This window comes from Mandrillus leucophaeus, unplaced genomic scaffold, assembly GCF_000951045.1.
Source record: "Mandrillus leucophaeus isolate KB7577 unplaced genomic scaffold, Mleu.le_1.0 Scaffold5, whole genome shotgun sequence".
Taxonomy (NCBI): Eukaryota; Metazoa; Chordata; class Mammalia; order Primates; family Cercopithecidae; genus Mandrillus; species Mandrillus leucophaeus.
Window position 1 is genome coordinate 13480580 of NW_012105364.1, and position 23063 is coordinate 13503642.

Genomic DNA, 23063 nt, shown 5'->3' on the forward strand with positions numbered 1-23063 from the left:
GTAAATTTTAAAATTTTATGATTCATATTTACTGATAATAATACATAATTATTAATATGATGCTTTTTGTATGTACAAATTAGCAAATTTGTGTACTTATAGAACACTTTGCCCCAGCTGGAAAAGATTCACCCAATTAACAAACACAAGAGTCTCCTTTTAAAAATATCAGGCAAGGGTCATCTATTTTTGAAAATGACCACCAGTTTTAATTTTACTTATGAGCTCCTCTCTTTGTTAGAAATTATGTCTTGATATTTCACATCAATATTTAATGTGACTTAAAAAGGAATTACATTAGTGTAAAATGTATGTATAATTATTACCTCAAACAAAATGGATAAAGCTCTTAACTTCCCTTTTCCTTTAACTGCTTCCTCAAAACTTGAAAATCGGTCCGCATCAAAGCAGTAGATTTGCATCTATAAACGTAACAATGATAGTTTTATGATACAGAAAGACTTCATAAAAATCAGCAAAGAGACTTAATAAAACAAGCAATTCAATAAGTTCTATTTGAAAAGTTCTATAAATTGTGTAATTCTACATTCTACGTATTTCCAAAATCTTTTATAAATTACATGTATACAACTACATTTACTATCATTTACCATCCATTGATAAGGAGGGGAATAGAAAGTTAGACATATCTAAAACCAAAATGACCATTTTGAGATTACCAGGGGACTGTGCAGTAAAATTTATTAAAGCAATTACATGAAATAAATAACCATATGTTACTTTAACTGCTTTATTGAATTATTTTAAATATAATTTTCTCTCTTTCTCAAGCATGCATGCCTTTCCTGAGAGTCCAGAGTTACCATTCTTTGATATTACCATATTGTGATCTATTAATATTGAAGCTCTCAAGGACTCTCAGCTTCTACCTAAAAAATACCAAAAGAGTTTTAAGTTTCATATTTTGATTCTTCTCTCCAGTTGTGAGGCTATGCCTTGTTAATTTCTGCTTCCGTCCATATACGTATCTCTCTGTAACAGCCTCTATACAATTTGGTGCTTCTCCTGTCTGGGCTTGGAAATCAGGGGTCTCAGGCTGGATAGAAGTAGAATTAAGGTAAGAGTAGGAAGCCTCTGAGAGTGTAGAGCGTAGTTAGTGCTCTGATGGGAGAAATAGAGGTTGTGCAACAGAGGATGGCAGTGGCTCCTGCTTTGGGTGAGTCACCAAAACCTTTTCAGAGACAGGATTTCTAAACTGACCCTACAAGAATGAGCAGGTTTTAGCCAGGTGAAAGGCAGAAGAGAAGGGCATGTGTTCAAGTCAGAAGTACCACATGGGAAAGGCCTATTAGGCAAGACAGTATGACAAGCACGGGAAATTGAAAGAAATACAATTTAAAACTTAATAATTATTAATTTAATAATCCAAGTAAGCAAACTTTTTTCTGATCTCCCATATGGTATTTAGGAGAAGAATTGATAAGGCTTTGTTTGTTTGTTTGTTTGTTTGTTTTGAGAGGGAGTCTCACTCTGTCACTCAGACTGGAATGCAGTGGCATGACCATGGCTCATTGCAGCGCTGGCCTCGTGGGCTCAAGTGTCATCCCAGCCTCTGTATGGGACGACAGGTGCATGCCACCGTGTTCAGCTATTTTCTCTTATTTTTTTTTTTTTAGAAATGGGGTCTCACTATGTTGCCCAGACTAGTCTCAAACTCCTGGGCTTAAGTGATCCTCCAGCCTCAGCCTCGTAACGTGCTGGGATGACAGGTTTGAGCCACCATGCCTGGTGAATTGAGAAGACTTGATTGTGAGACATAGGAGATAAGAAACAAGGAGCAAGCCAGGGATGATCCTTGGGTTTCCTGCTTACACAATTACATAGAGTGTTTTAAAACAACAAACAAGACTAGGTGTGGTGGCTGACGCCTGTAATCCCAGCCCTTTGGGAGACTGAGGCGGGTGGATCACGAGGTCAGGAATTCAAGACCAGCCTGGCCAACATGGTGAAACTCCGTCTCTACTAAAGATACAAAAAATTATCTAGGTGTGGTGGCATGCACCTATAATCCCAGCTACTCGAGAGGCTGAGGCAGGAGAGTAGCTTGAATCCAGGAGGCGGAGGTTGCAGAGAGCTGAGATCACGCCATTGCACTCCAGCCTGGGCAACAGGGCGAGACTCTGTCTCAAAAAAAAAAAAAAAAAAAAAACCCTCTGAGAGACAATTTGAGAGGCTTTTGCATTAAAATAACTTTATTAGGTTTAGTGCGTGGATTCTGTACCATGTATTTTGATTGCTCAGGGCTCTTTTGATAGAATTTTTCTTGATTTTCATCTTTGTTCTAAATAGGTAATATTGTGAGTAAGCTAAACTCTCAGAAGCGATACTTTGTTTAATGAATTGACTTTGTTACTCTGAAAAATCAAATTTGATAAACGTGCTTTTCTTTAAAAATATTGAATAAAGAAAAAAATCCAGATTATAAGTTGTAAATGTGAATGTAGATATCCACCTTTTTAAAAAAGTTTTTTAGTCTTTTAAGAGGTAATTCACCCTATCTTATTTTTATTATTAATAAAACCGTTTTGAATTATAAAATGAATAGTTTCATACTAGGTATTTTAGAAAATATGGGGACTTTAAAGGAGAAAATAAGAGGCACCTATAATGCCATCACCCAGAGAAAATCATTATTAACATTTATTTTCTTGAAGTCCGTCAATTACTTTTTTTTTTTTTGAGACAGAGTCTCACTCCATCACCCAGTCTGGAGTGCAGTGGTGTGATCTTGGCTCACTGCAACCTCCGCTTCCTGAGTTCAAGTGATTTCCTATGTCTCAGCCTCCTGAGTAGGTGAAATTACACATGAGTGAAACCACGTCCAGCTAATTTTTGTATTTTTAGTAGAAGTGGCGTTTCACCATGTTGACCAGGCTAGTCTGGAACTCCCGACCTCAAGTGATCTGCCCGTCTCAGCCTCCCCAAGTGCTGGGATTACAGGCGTGAGCCACCGTGCCTGGCCCCTCAATTACTTTTATGAGTAATAAGTCAAACCCTCATTTAATTTCCACAATAATGTTATAAGGCAGGTGCAGCTACTACGTCAATTTCACAGAAGAAAAATGGAAGCATTGGTAAGTTAAATAATTTATACACTGTTATGTCGTGTAACCAATAAGCAAATGGTGGAGCCAAGATTCAAACCTAGTCCATTTGACTCAGACTACACTCTCAGTCAATATTTAATTAATTTTCATGTATTAAAAAATTGCAAAAATAATAGTGGTTATACCGTTTAACATGTTTCTTTTTAAAACCATTAATACCTTATGATGAACTTTTTTGTGTAAATATATCATTCAAAAACATGATTTTTGTGAAATCTATAATATCCATCATAATGTATTTAAATAATCATTACCCTTTGTTTCAATATTATATTATAAATAAATTTTTGTAATTTTTTAATTTTTAGACTAAATGGCTTTAAACTTAAAGATTGGGTATTGAGTGTAAATCATTTAAAATTCTTAATAAAAACAAGCAAACTGCTTCCCAGAAAGTCTACCAATTTAGACTTTCTCTAGACATGTAAGAAAACATTTTACTACACAATCATTTTTAAATAATTATTTATTTTGCCAATTTTAAAGCTGAAAATTTTTCTCATTTCAATCAAAATATTTAAATCAGAGGATTCTCCAGTATGTTAATGAAATTTTCTCCCTTTTCCTTCCTTCATTCATTAATTCGTCAGCATTTATTGATTATCTATTTTGTGGCACTTTGGGTTGTTACCACAAAGTGGTAAATCAAAGATAAGTCTTATATTCATTTAGCTTAGTCTAGTATATTAATCAAATAATAAAAATATCACTTTATAAATTATAATATTGGATTTTAAAATTAATCAAATTATATGCTAAATAAAAACATCAATTATTTAGAAAATAAAATAGTAAACAGCGGATCTCCTGACTTACCTCAAGTGGAAATTTTTGTCCTTCTAAACTATGCTCTGATCCATCAGATGACATATTGCATTTTCCCCAGTGAAAAGTTATCTTGCTTGCTTTAAACACCATTTCTGAAACTCCTCCGCTGACACGGTAGTCATTAGTGAGATTAATTTCCACTGAAAAAAGAAATACAAGTGCACCTAAGCTTCTGAAAATCAAAATTTTAAATTTCAACTAAATTTCCATCTACTTAAGGTATATTAAGAAAAATCATTTATTTGATAAATTTACAAAATATGAAGTTGCCAATTTGGAAGCCAAACTTTGTAGGTCTGAACAATATACTTAATATATCTTATTGCTACAAATGTAAACTAAGATGAAGATACTGACTAGTGTATGACTTCAAGGGCAGAAGACAGTCAGTCCACCTGCTCTGTTTGTTTGGTGTCCTAAGATAGCTGTTCCTTGAATGCTCTGCTTCCCTAAGATGTCAGATGGTAATAAGAAGACAGAGCAAAGTGGGAAGGAACAGAAGGGTTAAAAGAAAAAAAAGTCTTCTTCTTGGAGTGTTGCCACCTTCCTATTTTCAGCCCATTTCTACTCCTTATCAGGCTGCTGCTTATCACCCAGGCTTCACCAGCAAGCTCCAGAACCTGTGTCCCTGGCTATAGCAGGAAAGGCAGGAAACTCATTCTTATGGAGGAGTTTTGGCCATCTCATGTTTGAACCCTGAGTGGCAAAAGCTTAAACTCCCCTGTATGAGTTCCACAGCAGATATTATCTGACTATATTTTAACAGTCTTCTGGAGAGTTCTCTTGAGAGCCCAGTGAAAGATTTTGATGTCTCTCAATAAAGTTTAAATAGTCTCTGTTCCATTAGGGAGAAATCACTGTTGGCATCAGGGACTGAATACAACATATTGCTCAGCAAGCTAGGGATACAAACTCCCACTAATAATAATAATAAGCACAATAACAATAACAGCCAACATTTACATATCACTTACGATGTACCATGGACTATACTAATTACTTTATATGTATTATTCACTTTATCTTCGCACAACCTTGGAAAGTAGATACTATATAATCCTTATTTTACAGATAAGGAAATTGAGCCACAGAAAGGCTAAGCAGGTTGCTCAAAGGTTCCCCACTGTCATTTCAAGAGCCAGTGGTGAACCCAAGTAATGTAGCTCTATTAGCTCAACGATCTAATAACCACTCTCCCCTAAGAAAAATAAAACCCTTAACACTCTCCATAAAAATAGCTGCCTTCAGACCTACTGTCACCCTCTGTCACTGAATGATTTGGTTTAATTTCTATCTGTTTGGGATCTTATTTATAAAAACATAACCATCAGGCTATCCTTCCCATTTTTCTCTGGTCATAAAGCCTAGCACATTTTATTGTTTAACAATAAGAAAAGCAAAACAGGGATTTCTACAAAGATTTTTGCTTACAATATATAATAAAGCAGAGGTTCCATGCCCTACTACTTTGTAACACCCTTCAAAACTGAAAATAAAAATGTCAAGATTTAGGACAACATACTTTTAGGTAATTATTACGTGTAACATAATAATTTTAAAAATTATTCATTCAAGAAATACTTAGTGTTTATTACATATCAGGCACTGATGTAGAAAAATCTCTACTTTCATGATTTTTTTTTTTTTTGGAGACAGTTTCGCTCCTGTTGCCCAGGCTGGAGTGCAGTGGTGCAATCTCAGCTCACTCAACCTCTGACTCCTGGGTTCAAGCAATTCTCCTGCTTCAGCCTCCTGAGTAGCTGGGATTACAGGCATGTACCACCATGCCCAGCTAATTTTTTTATTTTTAGTAGAGATGTGGTTTTGCTGTGTTGACCAAGCCGGTCTTGAATTCCTGACCTCAGGTGATCCAACTGCCTCGCCCTCCCAAAATGCTGGGATTACAGGTGTGAGCTCATGCACCTGGCATAAGTTCGTTTTTTCACTTGTTTTGCTTTGATTTTTTTGGATAGGATGGGTTACTCCGTTGCCCAGGCTGAAGCGCAGTAGCATGATCTTGGCTCACTGCGGCCTCCACCTCTTGAGTTCAAGTGATTCTTTTGTCCAGCCTCCTGAGTATCTGGAATTACAGGAGTGTGCCACCACACCCAGCTAATTTTTGCATTATTAGTGACTCTTATGTCTCAGCCTCCTGAGTATCTGGAATTATAGGAGTGTGCCACCACACCCAGCTAATTTTTGTATTTTTAGTAGAGATGGGTTTTCGCCATATTGGCCAGGCTAGTCTGGAACTCTTGACCTCAAGTGATCCACCCGCTTCGGCCTCCCAAAGTACTGTGATCACAGTCATGAGCCACAGTGCCTGGCTACTACTCTCTTGAGTTTTGAAATTAAACTATTACATTCAAATAATTACATTACCTAAATATAGAAAATATTTTAAAAATTCACTAATGATAAAGCTTACTCTCATACAGCTACTATTATAATTTTGAATATTTTTCTAATCTTTGTCTTATGTGTACATGCCTTTACATAATTTCCCAAAACATAATTTTTTAAAAAACTAGAATATCAGAAAAGAAAAGGTGTCACTTTTTGGAAATTATTTATATATGTATAGCTTATTAGAATTTGTATTTAAATTTTAATGTATTAATATTTTGCTTTTTTAATTAAAAGATAGTCTCAATGAAAAGGCACTTAGAAAGGGTTTCCTAAGGATGGGATACAACTTTAAACCTTCTATATAGAAGAGCTAGGAATTTATTTTCTTAAATTTCAATTACAGTCAATTGCTTTTTTCATATCCAAATACTGACTATAACATGAGGCTAGGCAGAAAAGATCAAACTATAATGCTCAAGAAAAAGAAATCCTGATTGACTAAGTAATTGACTAAATTATATTAGTTGTAAATCACATTATCATATCTTCTAGAGACAGCATCATTATCGTTACATTGTAGGAAAACATGACATGATGACATCGGTCATTTTATTTTTTTGTACGAATTGTCAAAATACTGTCTAAATTTCCCATTTTCTTTGCTCCATTTGGTTTCTTCTACATATAACGTCTATCTAGTTCATAGTACATTATTCAAAGGAAAATGAGACAAAACTAGTCTAAACATACTCCAGGTCTGAAAAATATATTAAAGGCAAAGAGAATGCAAATATTTTACCTGTTTTCCCAGTGTTATGAATGAATGTGTTTTCCAACGATGTTTTATCCCAACCCTGAAATTTAAGTTTCTTAAGATTCACATTTACTTGTGTAAGATCTTCATCAATATTGATAGGAGATTGTTTTGGACTATTACATGTTGGATATTTCTTTCCCCAATTTTTTTGATTCAGTGCACCTAGGGAAAAGAAAGAGTAAGAAACTTAGTTTCTTAAATTACCATGCAAAAGTTAAACTTTATATTATAGTTAATCCATTATATAAAAATAGATACAATAGTAGAAAATGTTTGACATCTTTGAACTAACGCATAAAATAATTATGCCTAGATTTAGAGTCTGGATTTCAACATGAAACACTGTAAAAGGTCTATAGAACAACCATGCCACTATAAAATAAACAAGTTTATAGAACAACAACCAGAGTTTGGTACCACTTTAGTCTACAACATCTTCTTTTTGTGATAAGGGAGTCAATGAGAACTAACTTTTATGCAGGCTTGATCTAGCGGCCACCTCTCATAATGTGACAAGTTCAGGGTTCAACAATGGCTTTGTCCAGTCATCACAGTTCTTTCGAATCAACAGAAAGCTGAATTGTCCTGTAAGGTTGTTAGTCCTAGCCCAGGGTTCCAGACTGAAAGGAGTCCAGATATAGGAGTAAAGTTCTGACTTCCTCAACACTCTCCATAAAAGTAGCTACCTTCAGATCTATTGTCACCCTCTGTCTTTGAATGATTTGGTTTAATTTCCATCTGTTTACGATCTTATTTATAAAAACATAATCATCAGGCTATCATTGAAATATCTCCTTCCCATTTTTCTCTGGTCATAAAGCCTAGCACATTTTATTGTTTAACAATAAGAAAAGGAAAACAGGGATTTCTATAAAGGTTTTTGCTTACAATAAACTGAATTTTCACACGTTCCACAGTATGAAGCGTCCTCTAAACCCAAACTGCCCTTTGTTGCCTTTATTTCACCCCTACCTGAAACCATGAACCACCTGCCATAATCTTATTTCACTGCATGTTAACTTAGCACCCAAGCAGTGCTAAGCACAGGTATGTTCTACTTAAAGTTCTTTTAAAATATTGGAAATGTTGAGAATCCAAGTCTCTGGTTAAACGCTAGCATGTCCATGGCCATCGCAAGGAAGAAACGAGTGGCAGTGTAGTTTTCAACTTATATTCTTCTGAATGCTTTTCTTTCTGAAAATGAGAATGGGTAAGGCCAAGATTTTACATGATTGAGGTTTAGGGAATTATAAGTAAATTTATCTTTGATACAATCCTAGTCTACACTGTCTTCTTTTGTGATAAGTGAGTCAGTGAGAACTAACTTTTATGCAAGCTCTATCTAATGGCTACCTCTCACAATGTGATGAAAATAACATTGCATAATTTTGCCCAGAAAATAAATAATAATTAGTCATACCATGAAGCCGTCTATAGAGTCACGGAAAATCTGGTAATACATCTCATAGTGAGGCATCTACCAGAATCGATAGGTACTGAAAATCATCTTAAAGTCTAGATCTATACCTAGAGAGCGTTTGAATACATTGTGTTTTAAATATGCACAGTGATGTGTATTTTGGATTCTAGGAATAGTTTTAATGATTTGAGTAATGACGTTTATTTCACTGTAGGGAACTCTGGCATAGGGACAAGAAAACACTGCTTATTTTACTAATGTCAATGCAAGAGAATGAAAGAGAATCTGCAGCACAAATCAATTACATCCTCTTCATTGCTCACATTTTTAATACAATATAATAAATTCTAAGCACACTTAGAAAGAGTTACATAGTTGTGGTGCACAGGAACGTAAAATTTTAAAACTTCAATAACACTGAATATGATGTATAAACCTGCTATTTTCCATCACATTTTGTGCTTCTCTCTACTGGGAACCTAAAAGGCATCTTATACTTAGCATATCACAAACAGAAGGAACTCTTTTCTGCTCTGAAATAAGCTCCTTCCCCACAGTCTCTGACATCCCCTGAAGTGAGAAGTTATCCTGATGCCTTTGTTTCTCCTTCAGCAAGCCCTTTAGGGTCTGCCTTCAAAATATTTCCCTAATCAGACCACTTATTATCTCTACTGTTACCACCCTAACCCAAGTCACTGTCATCATTTGCCTGTACCTTGCTACCCTGCAAGCAGTATCACCATCACCTAGGAGATTGTTGTGAGATTCAGGCCACTATTATAGCCTTATGAAGTCTGAATCTACATTTTAACAAAATGCGTAGGATATTGATATACACATTAAACTTGGGGAAACACTAGCTTAGACTCCAGTAGTGCCTTCTATCTTGTTTTCAGAATCTTCTCTTGCTCCTTCCACAATTCTGTAATAGTACCACTTATGTAGTAAGTGGAATTATGACTTGGCTCCCAAAATTTCCACCCTATGGTGTAATCATCCTGTACAATTCCCTCCAATGGGGCATGAGCAGTACTTACGAATACGAAGAGAGAGTGGTCACTTCCTTGATTAGGTTAAATTTGATGGCAAAGACTGTGGTGGATCACTGCTGTGATTGATTACATTATGTTATAGAAAGCTCCATTTCGGCAAATTGGAGAAAGATTCAAAACGTGGGAGATTTCCTTGCTAGTTTTGGAGAAGTGACCCACCAGGTTGTGAGGGGGCACGTGGCTAAGAACTGAGACCTGCCTCTGGGAGTTGAGAGTATAACCACGCTTATAATCACAAAAACAAAAAACACCCAACCAGTGACAAAAACAAACAAACAACAAAAACCAAGGACTTCAGTCCTACAACCTCCAGGAAGTGAATTCTGCCAACAACCTAAGCGAACTTGGAAGAGGATCCCAGGATTCAAATGAGACACCTTAATTTCAGATTTCTGAGACCCTCAGCAGAAAAGCCAACTAAGCAGCCCTTCCTCCTCAGCTCCTGACCCACAGAAACTGTGTGATAATACATACGCAGTATTATAAGGTGGTAAATTTGTAGTAATTTGTTATGCAGCAAAAGAAAACCAATTCAACTCAGTAACTAAAGTACGCTTTAAAAATATATGTCAGATCACATTACTCCTTCGCTCCAATGCCATTTCAACTTACTCAAAATAAAACATGAACTCCTTGTGATGGCCAACAGATCCTATATGATGTCCCCACTCATGTCCTCTCTGCTCCGGTTCTCTATCATTCTGTTTTGATCACTCTGCTCCAGCCACAGTGGCTTCCATTGTGTCCCTTGAGCATGCAAAAGGTTGACACTGGCTGTCACCTGTTCCTGGAATATTCCCCACAGATGTCTGTAAGGCTTAAATGACTTGCTTTCTAACTTCAATCAAATCTCTCCTCAAAAGCATCTACTGGAGAGACTTTCTCTGAACTACCCTGTTAAATAGTATAGTTCCTCCCTTGGTAACTCTCCATGCCTTCTCCCTACTTCATTTTTCTTCTTTTAACATATTAATTATGCTTATTCATTGTTTCTACATCCCAGTACCTCAGAAAGAAAAGACTAGCACATAGTTGGTGTTTGATATGGTTTGGTTGTGTCCCCACCCAAATCTCATCTTGAATTGTAGTCCCCCTAATCCCCACATGATATGGGAGGGACCACGTGGAGATAATTGAATCATTGGAGCAGTTTCCCCCATCCTGTTCTAATGACAGTGAGTTAGTTCTCATGAGATCTTATGGTTTTATAAGGGGCTTCCCCCTTTGCTTGACTCTCATTCTTCTCCTGCTGTCTTGTGAAGAAAGACGTGTTTGCCTCCCTTTTTGCCATGACTGTAAGTTTCCCGAGGCCTCCACAGCCCTGTGGAATTGTGTGTTAATTAAACCTCTTTCCATTATAAATTACCCAGTCTCAGGTATGTCCTTATAGCAGCCTGAGAACAAACTTATACAGTGTTCATTAAACATTTGTTGAATAACTGAATCAAACCAACAAGAAGTGGTAGCCTTTTGTTTTATGAGTTTGAGCTCATAAGGATCAAACATATCATGGCATGAAAATGAAAAAAGAACAAAAAAAATTTGATCAATAAAAGAAGCATTTCTTTACTCAACCGTACATCTTATTTGATTGTTACATGATAATTTAGTTGAGTAGTCCCTACTAAACTTCTGTGGCTGGGTTATCAGAGAGACCTGAAGTCTAAACTATACGAGGTTAGGATAACATATAGCACAATGGCACTAGGTAACTAGATTATGTTTAAAGTGCATGGAATGATTACATTGAGTGTAGACCAAATTTAAATCACCTACTAGATCATAATGAGGCAGGACAGGCAATCAAGGAAGTGACCATGTTCTTGGGATGAGGGAACCATGGTGATCATACAGTCAGCACAGTAAACCTCAGCATTTGCATTGTAATTGAGCTCATTCAAACAAAGTTTTCTTCAGTAGGGCCTTTCCCTTCCAGAGAGCAGGCACATTTTGATTTTACCTGTCCCCAAACTGACCCGACGCTCATTATAAAAGTAAAAACCACACCTCTCGGTGGAGTTTTAAGATGCTAATGAGACATGCAACGTATGAACAAGCATGTACAGTTACTGCATGTGTGCACTCAGAAGACCACCCAGAACATGCTTACTAGTAACACCTCTTCCCACCTCTTTATGAATCATCTTTTAAAACTCCCAAAAAGGGAGTCTTATGCTTTATTCATTATTTCAACATCCCAGCACTGAGGAAAAAAAGACTGGCATGGGTGTATGATATGGTTTGGCTGTGTCCCCACCTAAAACTCCGCAAAAGGGTGTCTCCCTAGTGCCAGTTTTTGCTGTCTCATCCTTACGAACAGCCTGTCCTGAATTCTTTCTCTCTCAGGGTATACTGTCTATTCTGCACCTAACTTTCAAAATATCTTTATCCATTGTAATAAATTACTCTATGCTACACCTCCTTTGCTGTGCAGCTCTTGTTTAAACTATTTTAAACCAAGAAGAAAGAACTGAGGTATCACTTCAGCTGTCTACAATAGTACTTTGTACACTGTGGGCTCAAGATCCTTTCTTAATTTTCATGATTCAAAAGCAAAATAAAAGAAGCCAAATTTAAAAAATGTTTTTTAGTGGAAAAATCGACAAACAGATAAATAAACAGAAGTTGAAAAAAATAAGAACTAGAAATTCTTCATGCAAAGCACTCTAAAAGGGAGACTGTTTCAAATCACCATGAGTAGAAAACCAAAGGAAATCAACTAATGAAGTGTTAAAATTGTGCACAGGGGCCGGGCGCGGTGACTCACACCTGTAATCCCAGCTCTTTGGGAGGACAAGTTGGGCGGATCACGAGGTCAGGAGTTCGAGACCAGCCTGGCCAATATGGTGAAACCCATCTCTACTAAAAAACACAAAAATTAACCGGGTATGGCGGTGCGTGCCTGAGTCCCAGCTACTCGGGAAGCCGAGTCACAAGCATTGCTTGAACCTGAGAGGTGGAGGATGAAGTGAGCCAAGATCGTGCCATTGCACTCCAGCCTGGGCAATACAGCAAGACTCCGTCTCAAAAAAAGTTGTGCACAGGAATAAAACAAAGACAAAAGAACCATTAAATACATTTTATCTGTCTTTAATAATGAAACATTAGACTAATCTTATTCTAAAACATTATTATTATTATTATCATTATTATTATTATTTTGAGACAGAGCCTCTCTCTGTTGCCCAGGCTAGAGTGCAGTGGTGCAATCTCTGCTCACTGCAACCTCTGCCTCCTGGGTTCAAGTGATTCTCCTGTCTCAGCCTCCCGAGTAGCTGGGATTACAGGCACGTGCCACCACACCCAGCTAACTTTCTGTATTTTTAGTAGAAACGGGGTTTTACCATGTTGGCCAGGCTGGTCTTGAACTCCTGACCTTGTGATCCTCCCACCTCAGCCTTCCAAATGCTGAGATTACAGGTGAGAACCACTGCGCCTGGCCTTAAATATTATTTTTTTGAATTCCCAAATTAATATGTTTAATGTGGCATCTGGAGACATCAGTTCATATAGTGGTTAAAGGCCAGGATGATGCATCTGAGAAAACAGGTATACAGAATTCACTGTATTGTATCCACCTGAGTGTTACTAGGAACTATTGTGAAGGAAGAAATTAGGACCCTGACTGTAGTTGCAGCAGATTATCAGGCTGATTAACCCATAAGGAGGACAGCAGAATACTAAATAGGAGCTTCAAAGAATTAACCTAAGTTATTCATTTAGGTATTTATCCATGCTTTCATCCACTCATTGACTTACCTGAATTAGGAACACTCCTATAAATTTCCCATGCTTACCTCCATTGAAGCACTTAACATACTCTATTTTGTCTGTTAACTTGCCGATTTCATCTATACACCATTGCCAAACTCTGAGTCTGGCATATGCTACAAAGAAATTAAATGCTTGTGAAATAGTCTTTGTGCATCAAATGAATGTATTCAATATTTGCATACGTATGCATCCTCTATTCCAAGCGGAATGGAAAGCAATTCTAGGCTCCGCAGGGGATACGCATGAGTTCAAGTTTGTTACCTTGCCTGTGTGTTTATTATTACATTCCGGAAGGGTGAGGGTCTGTTAAATAAATAGACAAATGCTTAAAAGGAGTACATGCAATGAAGGAAAATAAACATGGATAACAAAAGCACACTAATGCAGGCCTTGAAGGATGGACAGAATTATGACAGGCCAGACGAGAAACCAAGAACATATCTTGCTGACAAGCCTGAGCAAACTCATGGTGGCAGAAAAGTTCAGGCAATGCTGAGAGCAGTGAGCAGGCCAGCTTAGTCAAATGAGCAGAGTGAATGCAGGGGTATTCTACAGAGGGAGATGGAAAGGCAGACTATGATCACTGTGCCTGGGGAGACCAGTGAGAGGCAGGGAGGCTTTGGGAGAGGAAGGAGCTCATAGACGTCTCATCACAGAAATTAAGCAGGTAGGAATGCAGGATAGGCCGGAAGGGAGAGTCTGCGTAATGACTATTTTCATAGACATCTCCTATTTGTCTTAATTTGATTTTTACAGCATCAATGTACTTACTTAAACTACAATATGTCTGTCTCTTATTTATGTTTCTTTAATGGAAGAAAATGTTTCAGTACCTTTCTTAGAGCCTGGCACTTAATGAAATCAACATTTGCTAAATGAAAAAAAAGATGCTTCAGTGAGATAACTGTAGTTAGCACCCTTCAATGTTCATGTGCTATAGATATTTGACCAACTAGTGTTCTAGATAGAAACACACCTTAAAAAACATTCTGTGTGAGGAAACATTACTCCACCATCCATTAACACAAGAATATGAACTAAGAAAAACTAAAGTCTAACAGGGGAAATGTGTCAGAAAAAAAAATACCAATGCAGGTTTTTGAATATTTGAAGGAAAAACTGAGTAAATTATGCAGATGAAATAAAAGTCAAAGAAAAAAATTAATTTTTCCCTCTTATTTTCTCTCATTTTTGCATTGTTCTTGTTGAGTCTTACCTTCAAATATCAGATTAATGCAAAAATAATTATAATTTTTTATAAGATATTCAGCAGAGATCCACCGAAAATTAATAGATATGTAATAAAAATCTCAATATTGATTTCTTTTAAAGGTTCCTATAAATTGCTATTATTTAATAAGATTTTAATAACAGTATACATAGAACTGATTCTTTAAAGATCAAGATATTGTTAAGAAAAAATATATATTACTTTTATTCTTAATGAATTTCTTATGTCGTCAGGTTTTGAAGTAAGAAAATGTTTGTGTCTCAGCCGGGCGTGGCTGGCTCACACCTGTAATCCCAGCACTTTGGGAGGCCAAGATGGGCAGATCACCTGAGATCAGGAGTTCGAGACCAGCCTGGTCAACATAGTGAAACCCCATCTGTACTAAAATTACAAAAAAATTAGCCACGTGTGTTGATGCACACCCATAATCACAGCTAATCAGGGGGCTGAGGCAGGAGAATCACTGGAACCTGGGAGGCGGAGGTTGCAGTGAGCCAAGATCGCACCACTGTACCCCAGCCTGGGTGACAGAGCAAGACACCATCTCAAAAAAAAGTTTGTGTCTCTACATATTCACATATAAAAATATTATGAAAAGGCAAAATAAGTGTAATATTGAAGTGAAGACTACAGTAATCTTCATAGCGTCTAGCACCAGTTGTCCTGAATAAACTCTACTTAGTGCTCCATACACTGTAAGTCACAGCTTTATAAATTACCTTGGGCTTGCTTTCTACATGCTAACAAACATACCAAACACCAAAATTAAAAAGTCATTTAAATAGTATAAAGCTATCAGTGGTGAGTGACTTGGATTCAAATTTTAGTTTAATAAAATACAAAAATGAAGTAATTCAGTATTTTTTCAATGATAAGTAGCATAAAATTTAGAATTCCAGCAAAATGGAAAGACGATATACTTAAGAAGACACTTTTTAGATGCAAGAGTTAGCTGCTTGAAAAAAGAGGCTTCCTCAAAGATAAGAAACTAAAACCAAAAGTCAATAACAATCACTAAGAGGTTATATGTCTTAATGATAAATGTCATCACATAAACCGACTCAAAGCAAAGGAAGAGGGATGTCTGTGACAACTTCTCATGTTGAAAATAAGAATGAGGATGTGTTTCCATGCACAAACTAGTGTGCCTCTTTGTGTTTTTGGCCAGAGGTTTCTGCAGCTAGAAACAGCAAAGCAGTTGCCGAATGTTGGTTATAGCTGCTATTAAAGCTGAAATAAAGGCAGATCAAATGCAAACAATTTCAGAATGATAATCTGTTTCATCAAACTACATTTTCCTTTGTTTTATGTACTAATGGCACAATCACATCGGGACAGCAAAAAATCTTTGCAAGTCTGGCTGATATATGCAATTGGCAGGGGGTTACATGTCAGAGAAGGTAGTTATCAATTTATTTAGGAAAATTCTAGCACAAATTCCTTTTAGCATTATGTTATTTAAGAAAATCATTAACTAAAGTCCAACACAAATAGGCAGAGAAATAGACCAGAAACTTTTTGCAAAGTTCCTGTTTAAAATTTTAGGACCTTTGCAAGTTGGAAAAAACATCTAAAACAAACAAAAACCCAACAAAACATAACAACAAAAACTAGTGCTCTATAGTGCAATAAACTGAAATGTTTTTTTGGAGACCACAGGGGAAAAAAATAAAAAGCACAAGACGAAAAAAAGATCAAAGGACACTGAGGTAGTAAAATACCATTACATTGAGGATAAGTAATCAAGACCTTATAATCTGTGGTGGGCATAAATTAAATCCATAAACAGAATAAATATAATATTCATAATGGTTCATAACTAACTTATTGCTTTAATCAGAAAATGAAACAAATCTTACAGAGAAATAAAGAAAATTTTAGTTAAAGCAAGAAATTATGGAAGTACAAATAAATACAATAGAATTGAGGACAATAAATAAGATGTCAGCTGGGCAAGATGGCTCACACCTGTAATCCCAGCACTTTGGGAGGCTGAGACCAGTGGATCACCTGAGGTCTGGAGTTCAAGACCAGCCTGGTCAACATAGCGAAACCCTGTATCTACTAAAGATACAAAAATTAGTCGGGCCTGGTGGTGCGTGCCTGTAATCCCAACTACTTGGGAGGCTGAAACAGGAGAATTGCTTGAACCTGGGAGGCGGAGGTTGCAGTGAGCTGAGATTGTGCCACTGCACTCCAGCCTGGGCTAACAGAGTGAGACTGTGTCAAAAACAACAACAACAACAAAAGATGTCATTTTGAAGGTTAGGAATGTTTGACAGGATTCTTATTTGGGAGTGAGGAAGGGAGAAGGGCAAAGGATGACGTCTAAAATCCCGATGGGGACATACCTGAGTGTATCATGGTACCAGTCATGTTGGTAGAGAATATGAATAGAAAGACTTTGAATTTTGTTTTGAACCTACAGACTTGGAAATTTCAATGGAAGTTCATTAAACAACAAAAAATATGGATCTGGGAGGCACTGGTCTGGGGAATATTAGCATACAGATAGCATACATTTATAACCACAGATGTAGGTGAAATACTTCAATCAAAGTTGACAAGCAAGAAGAGGTTCAATGATAAGACGGTGGAGAGCATTAACATTTAGGCAGCATAAAGGGGAGCAGGGGCACCAAATGGACTTAAGAATGAGTGGCCTGGAAAGGAATTGCAAACCTAGGAGAAAACAGTATCATGAAAGTCATAGAAACATGGTTTCAACAATGAGTATCCCAAAGTGGGTGTCATACACAACAGAGAGACTGCCCAAGCGTCATGAGTGAAGAGTGAGTTTTAATTTGGTTATTTCCCAACTCCAAACCCTACATTCACAGAATAAATCATTTTCAGTGACATGATGGACTTGCAATTCAGACTACAGAGTGAATTAGAGGGAACCGGTAGAATTAAAGTACTTTTTAAAAAGAGTTTGCTGTGAACGAAAGAAGAATGATAAGGTGGCACACAGAGACAGATGCAAGGATGAGAAATGGATTTATTTTTAAGACAGAGGGAAACGTAAGTATGTGTATATATTGAGAGGAAAGAATTATTAAAAGACTTTGAAGTTATGGAAAGTTGATGATCAAATATCCCAAAAGAGAAAATACAAAGCATGAATAGAGTATTATTAGCCTAAGGGAGGAAAGAAGCACAAGAGAGGCATGGAATATGGATTCAAATGGATTTAGCTATATTTAGAATAGGGGAGTGAGAAATCTGATGTTCATGCCCTGTATTTCTGTTTTATAGCTACATCCCATCACATGGGAGGAGAAGTTTGGTATTTGAACTACATGAGCTCAGTCTCTGCACCACCACTTACCTGAGCCTCAGTTACCTTACCTGTAAAAGAAAGAATAATCTCCACATCTCAGACTGTGCAAATTAAATCAGATAATATATGTAAATGGGCAGGCAGACAGTACAAATCTTTTCAATCCCTTTCCCTATTTTCTCAGAAAAACTGGAATCAGTATCATTCACTGCAAGGGAGGAGCAGGTGTGAGAATAGGCTTGAGGAAATAGTGAAGAATAAAATCGTGGACATTTAGGCTGAGGGCTCTCCTGATGTGGGGACCATGAACCTGTAGAGGCACCTTTTAAAAGTGTGTATTGGAAGAAGCAGTGGCGAGAACAACCCCCGGACAGACCAAAGCTCATGCAATGCTGCATCCTGTGCTCAGCCGCATCCCGCAACCAACACCTACATCTCGCCACCATCGCCGCCACCATGCCCAAGAGAAAGGCTGAAGGGGATGTGAAAGGAGATACAGCCAAAGTGAAGGATGAACCACAGAGAAGATCTGCGAGATTGTCTGCTAAACCTGCTCCTCCAAAGCCAGAGCCCAGGCCTAAAAAGGCCCTGCAAAGAAGGGAGAGAAGGTACCCAGAGGGCAAAAGGGAAAAGCTGATGCTGGCAAGGAGGGGAATAACCCTGCAGAAATGGAGACCAGACACAGAAAGCTGAAGGTGCTGGAAATGCCAAGCGAAGTGTGTGCATTTTTGATAACTGTGTACTGGAGACTGTACAGTTTGAAATATTTTTATCAAGTTTTATAAAATGCGGAATTTTGTTTTACTTTTTTTTTTAAGCTGTGTTGTTAGGACACAGAACATTTCATTATTGTGTTTAGGGGAAGGAGCATATGTCACTAATGAATGCCTCCGAATCTGGATTGATGTGGGGAAAACACCTTTCCCTTCTAGTTTTGAGAGACTTCCTCTTGGTTCCCAGGAGGAAAGATTTCCTGACTTTGACACACACAGCCACCTTGGTGCAAAAGCCTTGTGGTATGGAAAACAAATTAGTTCTTATGTCCTCTTCTCCCTTTCCACCTCTCAGCATAGACTTAACTCCCTTAAACCCAGACATCTGTGGGGACCTGACCCCCATTAACTGGTTACCAGTGCGTCAGGCAATCTGGACTTTCCAGTGGTGCCACTGAGATAGTGTGCCTCAAAAGAGCAGTGGTTATGTTTCTAGATTGTGACTCTTCAAATAAATTCTGCCATTTTCATTTCACTTCTGAAAGTCAGGGTTGGTTGTGAAAAGCTGTTAAACACATGCTAAATGTGAAATGTCAACCCTCACTCGAAACTTTCCCTGCTCAGTGCATCACATGAAGACTTCATTGAGTTTTATAGTGGCTTTCTGATTTTTGGTAGTCCAGTAGAGAAGGATTTTTGAAAGTTGTTGTATACTGTTAATAACTGTCTGCCCATGTCCTGATTGAAATGCCATGATTGTTTATGGAAAGTGTCTTCAATAAAGCTGGATACAGTTTGGCTTGGAAAAAAATAAAAATTAAAAAAAAAGTGTGTATTTTTGGTTTAACTTTTCGATTTTTAAGAAATGTTTGGGAAAGTCAATATTCCTGATGGACAAGCAGAGAGGACAGGTAGTTGCAGTCCTAAGTGGAAATCAATAGGATGAATGTGAGTAGGAAGTATAAAAAGCTAGAGAACTGGAGGTTCTGGCTAGACAATGCTGAAGCTCTCTCCCCACCACCCCCATCTCTAATCTGGTATGGGGAAAGAAAGGTAATTTTTAAAAAGCTATCAAACTATCAGAACCACGAAGTCCTCCTATCTTTCACTTTAAATTATAAGATGATAGAGTGATAGTGCTGAAACCCAATACTGCAGTGTTTCTGTTGCTGTAGCCTGGTATCAAATATTTAATTAAAATTGGAAAAATCGCAGATAAAATTTCACAAACTCCCGGAACAACAGAGTTCTTGTTGCTCTAACCCCCACTGACAAGACACCACTTCCAGAAGAAAGAAAAGGCTCAGAGACAAGGTGACACTGTGACTAATGTTATGACCTTTACATTTGCCTGATTCTAACTGCACCTACGGAATTTTAATACTCAGGATTCAGACTGAAGGCAATGCAGGTTGATTAATTATAGGACTTTTCTGTAGCCCTTGCTGTTAACTAGCTGCCCTCAGTGTTAACTAACTGTCCTCAATGAAAGGCAGGCAAACTATTTATGGAGTGATGAGAGAAATAGAGATTTCTTTCCTTTGTTGCTGCAGTCTTGTTATTACCAATGAGATGGCAAATACAGAACAAAAAAAAAAAAAAAAAAAAAAAAAAAGCCCTGATGGAAATTCCCCCTTGGTTTGGGAAATAAAAATTTCTTCTTGCAAAATAGCTCTGAAGGTTGCCTTAGGGTCACTGTAAGCCCTTTTGTGGTGATTAACTTTTCCCCTTCTTCAATAACTGATGAGCTAAGTTCTCATAGCACAGAAGTAGCAGTGCAATGGAAAACAACACAAGTCTCTGTCAGTGACACTATCATCAGGTCTGTACTCAATGCTTATTATCCACATACTTATTATAGATATGGGGCATGACTATGGCTCTGTTTCCTGCCTTTGGTAAAAGTGCCAACGACACAGAGTTGAAATCTGAGACACAGCGGCAACCTGGTATCCTTCTATTCATGGTAGGACCTTTGCTGAACCACAGCACTCTTTCATTGTTTTGGTTGAAGCCCACGCTGCCCATATGGCGGAAGCTTCTGGCTTGATTCCTATTTGAGTCATTGGTTCCTCCTTTCTGTATATACTTATCTTAGAATAGTCTTATATCAGATCTCCTAGATGCATTGTTACTGGTCACATTCAAGGAACAAGAAAGAAGCTGTGGACCCATTATGATAGCAATAAATCTGCTGCCACGGCTAGGATTTCTATATTTTATATTGTCCACAGATCCCATCAAAACTTAACACTACTGATTGCAGCTTTTATTTGTTCATTTGTTTACTAATTCACCAAATATTTATGATGTGCCTAGTGTGCGACAGAATATACACCTGGTACATAAGATTCAAAGATCAATAAAAGTGCCATCATCAAAGAACTCATGTTCTAGTGAGGACCAAAGATATAAAAACTGTCAATTATAATATAACCTAATGAATATAATAGCAGAAATATGCATAGGGTATTCCAGGGACACGAAAGAGAGGTACCTAACCCAGATGGGATATGAGACAAGTAAGGCTTTCCAGATAAAAAGGTCCTTGAAATAAGTCTCAATAAACAGGTATCCAACTGAAAGTAAGGAAGAAATTCATGGCTGAAGGCATGTAGGAAGACAGAAAATAGCATCAGTACAGAAGACAGAATGCATGGATGTTCGGGGAGAACAGTAAGAGGTTCTATGTGCTCAGACATGGAATGCAAGGCAGTGAGTGGAGGGGCTGTAAGAACAAATGAAAAAATTTGGGGGCTTTGCATGCCAGAACAAGGGCTTTAAAATTTTTCTAGTAAGCTATTGAAGGTGTTTAAGATGCAAGTGTCATGGTCGTATTTAAATTTTATGGAGGTAACTGTGGTTACAGAGTTAAGGAACACAAAACTGACCGCAGATAGGTCAGTTAGAAGGTTTTAGCAATAGGTAAGGTGAAGATTATTAAGGATCTAAACTAGGGCAGAGATCAGAAGAAAGAGATTTGAGAAAGATGTGAAAGTTGAGAGTTAATATTTGTGAAAAAAATCAGAACTGGTTAGTTGATTAGCTGTGAGATGGAGACAGAGGAGGTAGTGAATTGGTGAATGATCACTTTGATGACTCTGACTGATGACTGAGGATGATGGTGCCACCAGCCAAAAGCCACAGCATCAATTCCTCCAGGAACTGGTTGCCGAGTCCCTTGTCATCCTTTATGGCCACTGTACAATGATGCATTAGTTCAGGTGGTGGGTGGCTGGGAAGAAGGGGAAGAATCACCGTTTTCTTTGATCTACACCATTTTCTTTGATCTACACTGAGCTCTCCTCAATGGCCCTGACTACCAATGAGAAGTAAAAAATGTCTGAAGTGAATTATTCCTTAGGTCAATTATTTGTTGTCAGTGTGGCCAGAGAGGCACCACTGGCATCCCAGAATCTCTCAGAGGTCTCCAGGGACTGAAATGATGCCAAAAATTTAGCCTGATGATTCTGTACAAGAGAAAAGTTAGTCTTCACCTTGCTTTCTTTGTATTGCAAAGTGACAGTAAAGGCTGACATAAAGAATAATTTAAAGGCTATGGGTCTTTTCAAGCATGTACATAGCTGAATAATAATAACATTATGTGACACCAGAGATCATCTGCATTGTTTTTTATAAAGATCTGTATGCCTTTTCCATTCATCTACCTTTTCCCAGTCTAGCTATGGCATCATTCTCTTTTCAAACCAACTGAAAGTTTGATAGACACTCATATAGATATCATTTGGGGAAAATTATGACACCTAAAATTAATTTGTTCACAAGCAATTTGTAACAGTCTAATGAGAGCAATACAACCTGTGAAATATAAAATATACAGCTGAAAAACTATTACCAAAATTAAAGACCTAAAATGAGAAAGTAAAAAAGTGCTTAAGTGATAATTAAACCAAACTCCTATTTAAAGATAGCAAATTATGGCTTGATTTTTTAAAATCTTAAAAGTGACTTCAAAAATTAGAGGTAATTTTTTCAAATGTGACATTAAACAGCCTGTCTACTGCTGCCTCTGACCTCTTTCCTGAATTTCCACTTATTTTTTAAATTAGTCTCAATCAAGAGACTCTTATAAGCTGAGCAGAAGCCTGAATACTGACCCTTTTCCTTTTTTCTATCCCATTTCTTAATGATGATGTTTAAATTATGTGTTTTAATATAAATAATTCTGGTGCATGACAATTTATATATCAGCTAAAACAAGCTGATAATCAGCTTACATTGCAAATAGACTCATTGCGATAGTTCATTATGTTAGCATGTGCCTCTACGCTTTAAATGTATACATAAAAAGGCTGAAAGAGAGAAAAGCTTTAAACTAAAATGTTAGGAGTGATTGTCAGGGGATTATCAATCTCAAAGTAAATTATTAAACTCATTATGAAAGCCAACTGTATTTGATTTTTTAATAAATTGATTCTTCAAAGCTTTTCTTTTTTTTTTTCTTTTT

General features: G+C 37.2%; 1 protein-coding gene across 1 annotated transcript in view; it reads right to left on the reverse strand.

The window, feature by feature from the left end:
• Window positions 1-281: 281 nt before the first annotated feature.
• Window positions 282-23063, reverse strand: part of LOC105550928 (receptor-type tyrosine-protein phosphatase zeta-like) — a 159722-nt gene continuing 136940 nt past the window's right edge. The window contains exons 5-7 of the mRNA XM_011995999.1: window positions 7105-7284; window positions 3945-4096; window positions 282-422 (exon numbers count right to left, since the gene is read on the reverse strand). Of these exons, the coding sequence (XP_011851389.1) occupies window positions 282-422; window positions 3945-4096; window positions 7105-7284 (473 nt within the window). The remainder of the gene's footprint in view (window positions 423-3944; window positions 4097-7104; window positions 7285-23063) is intronic.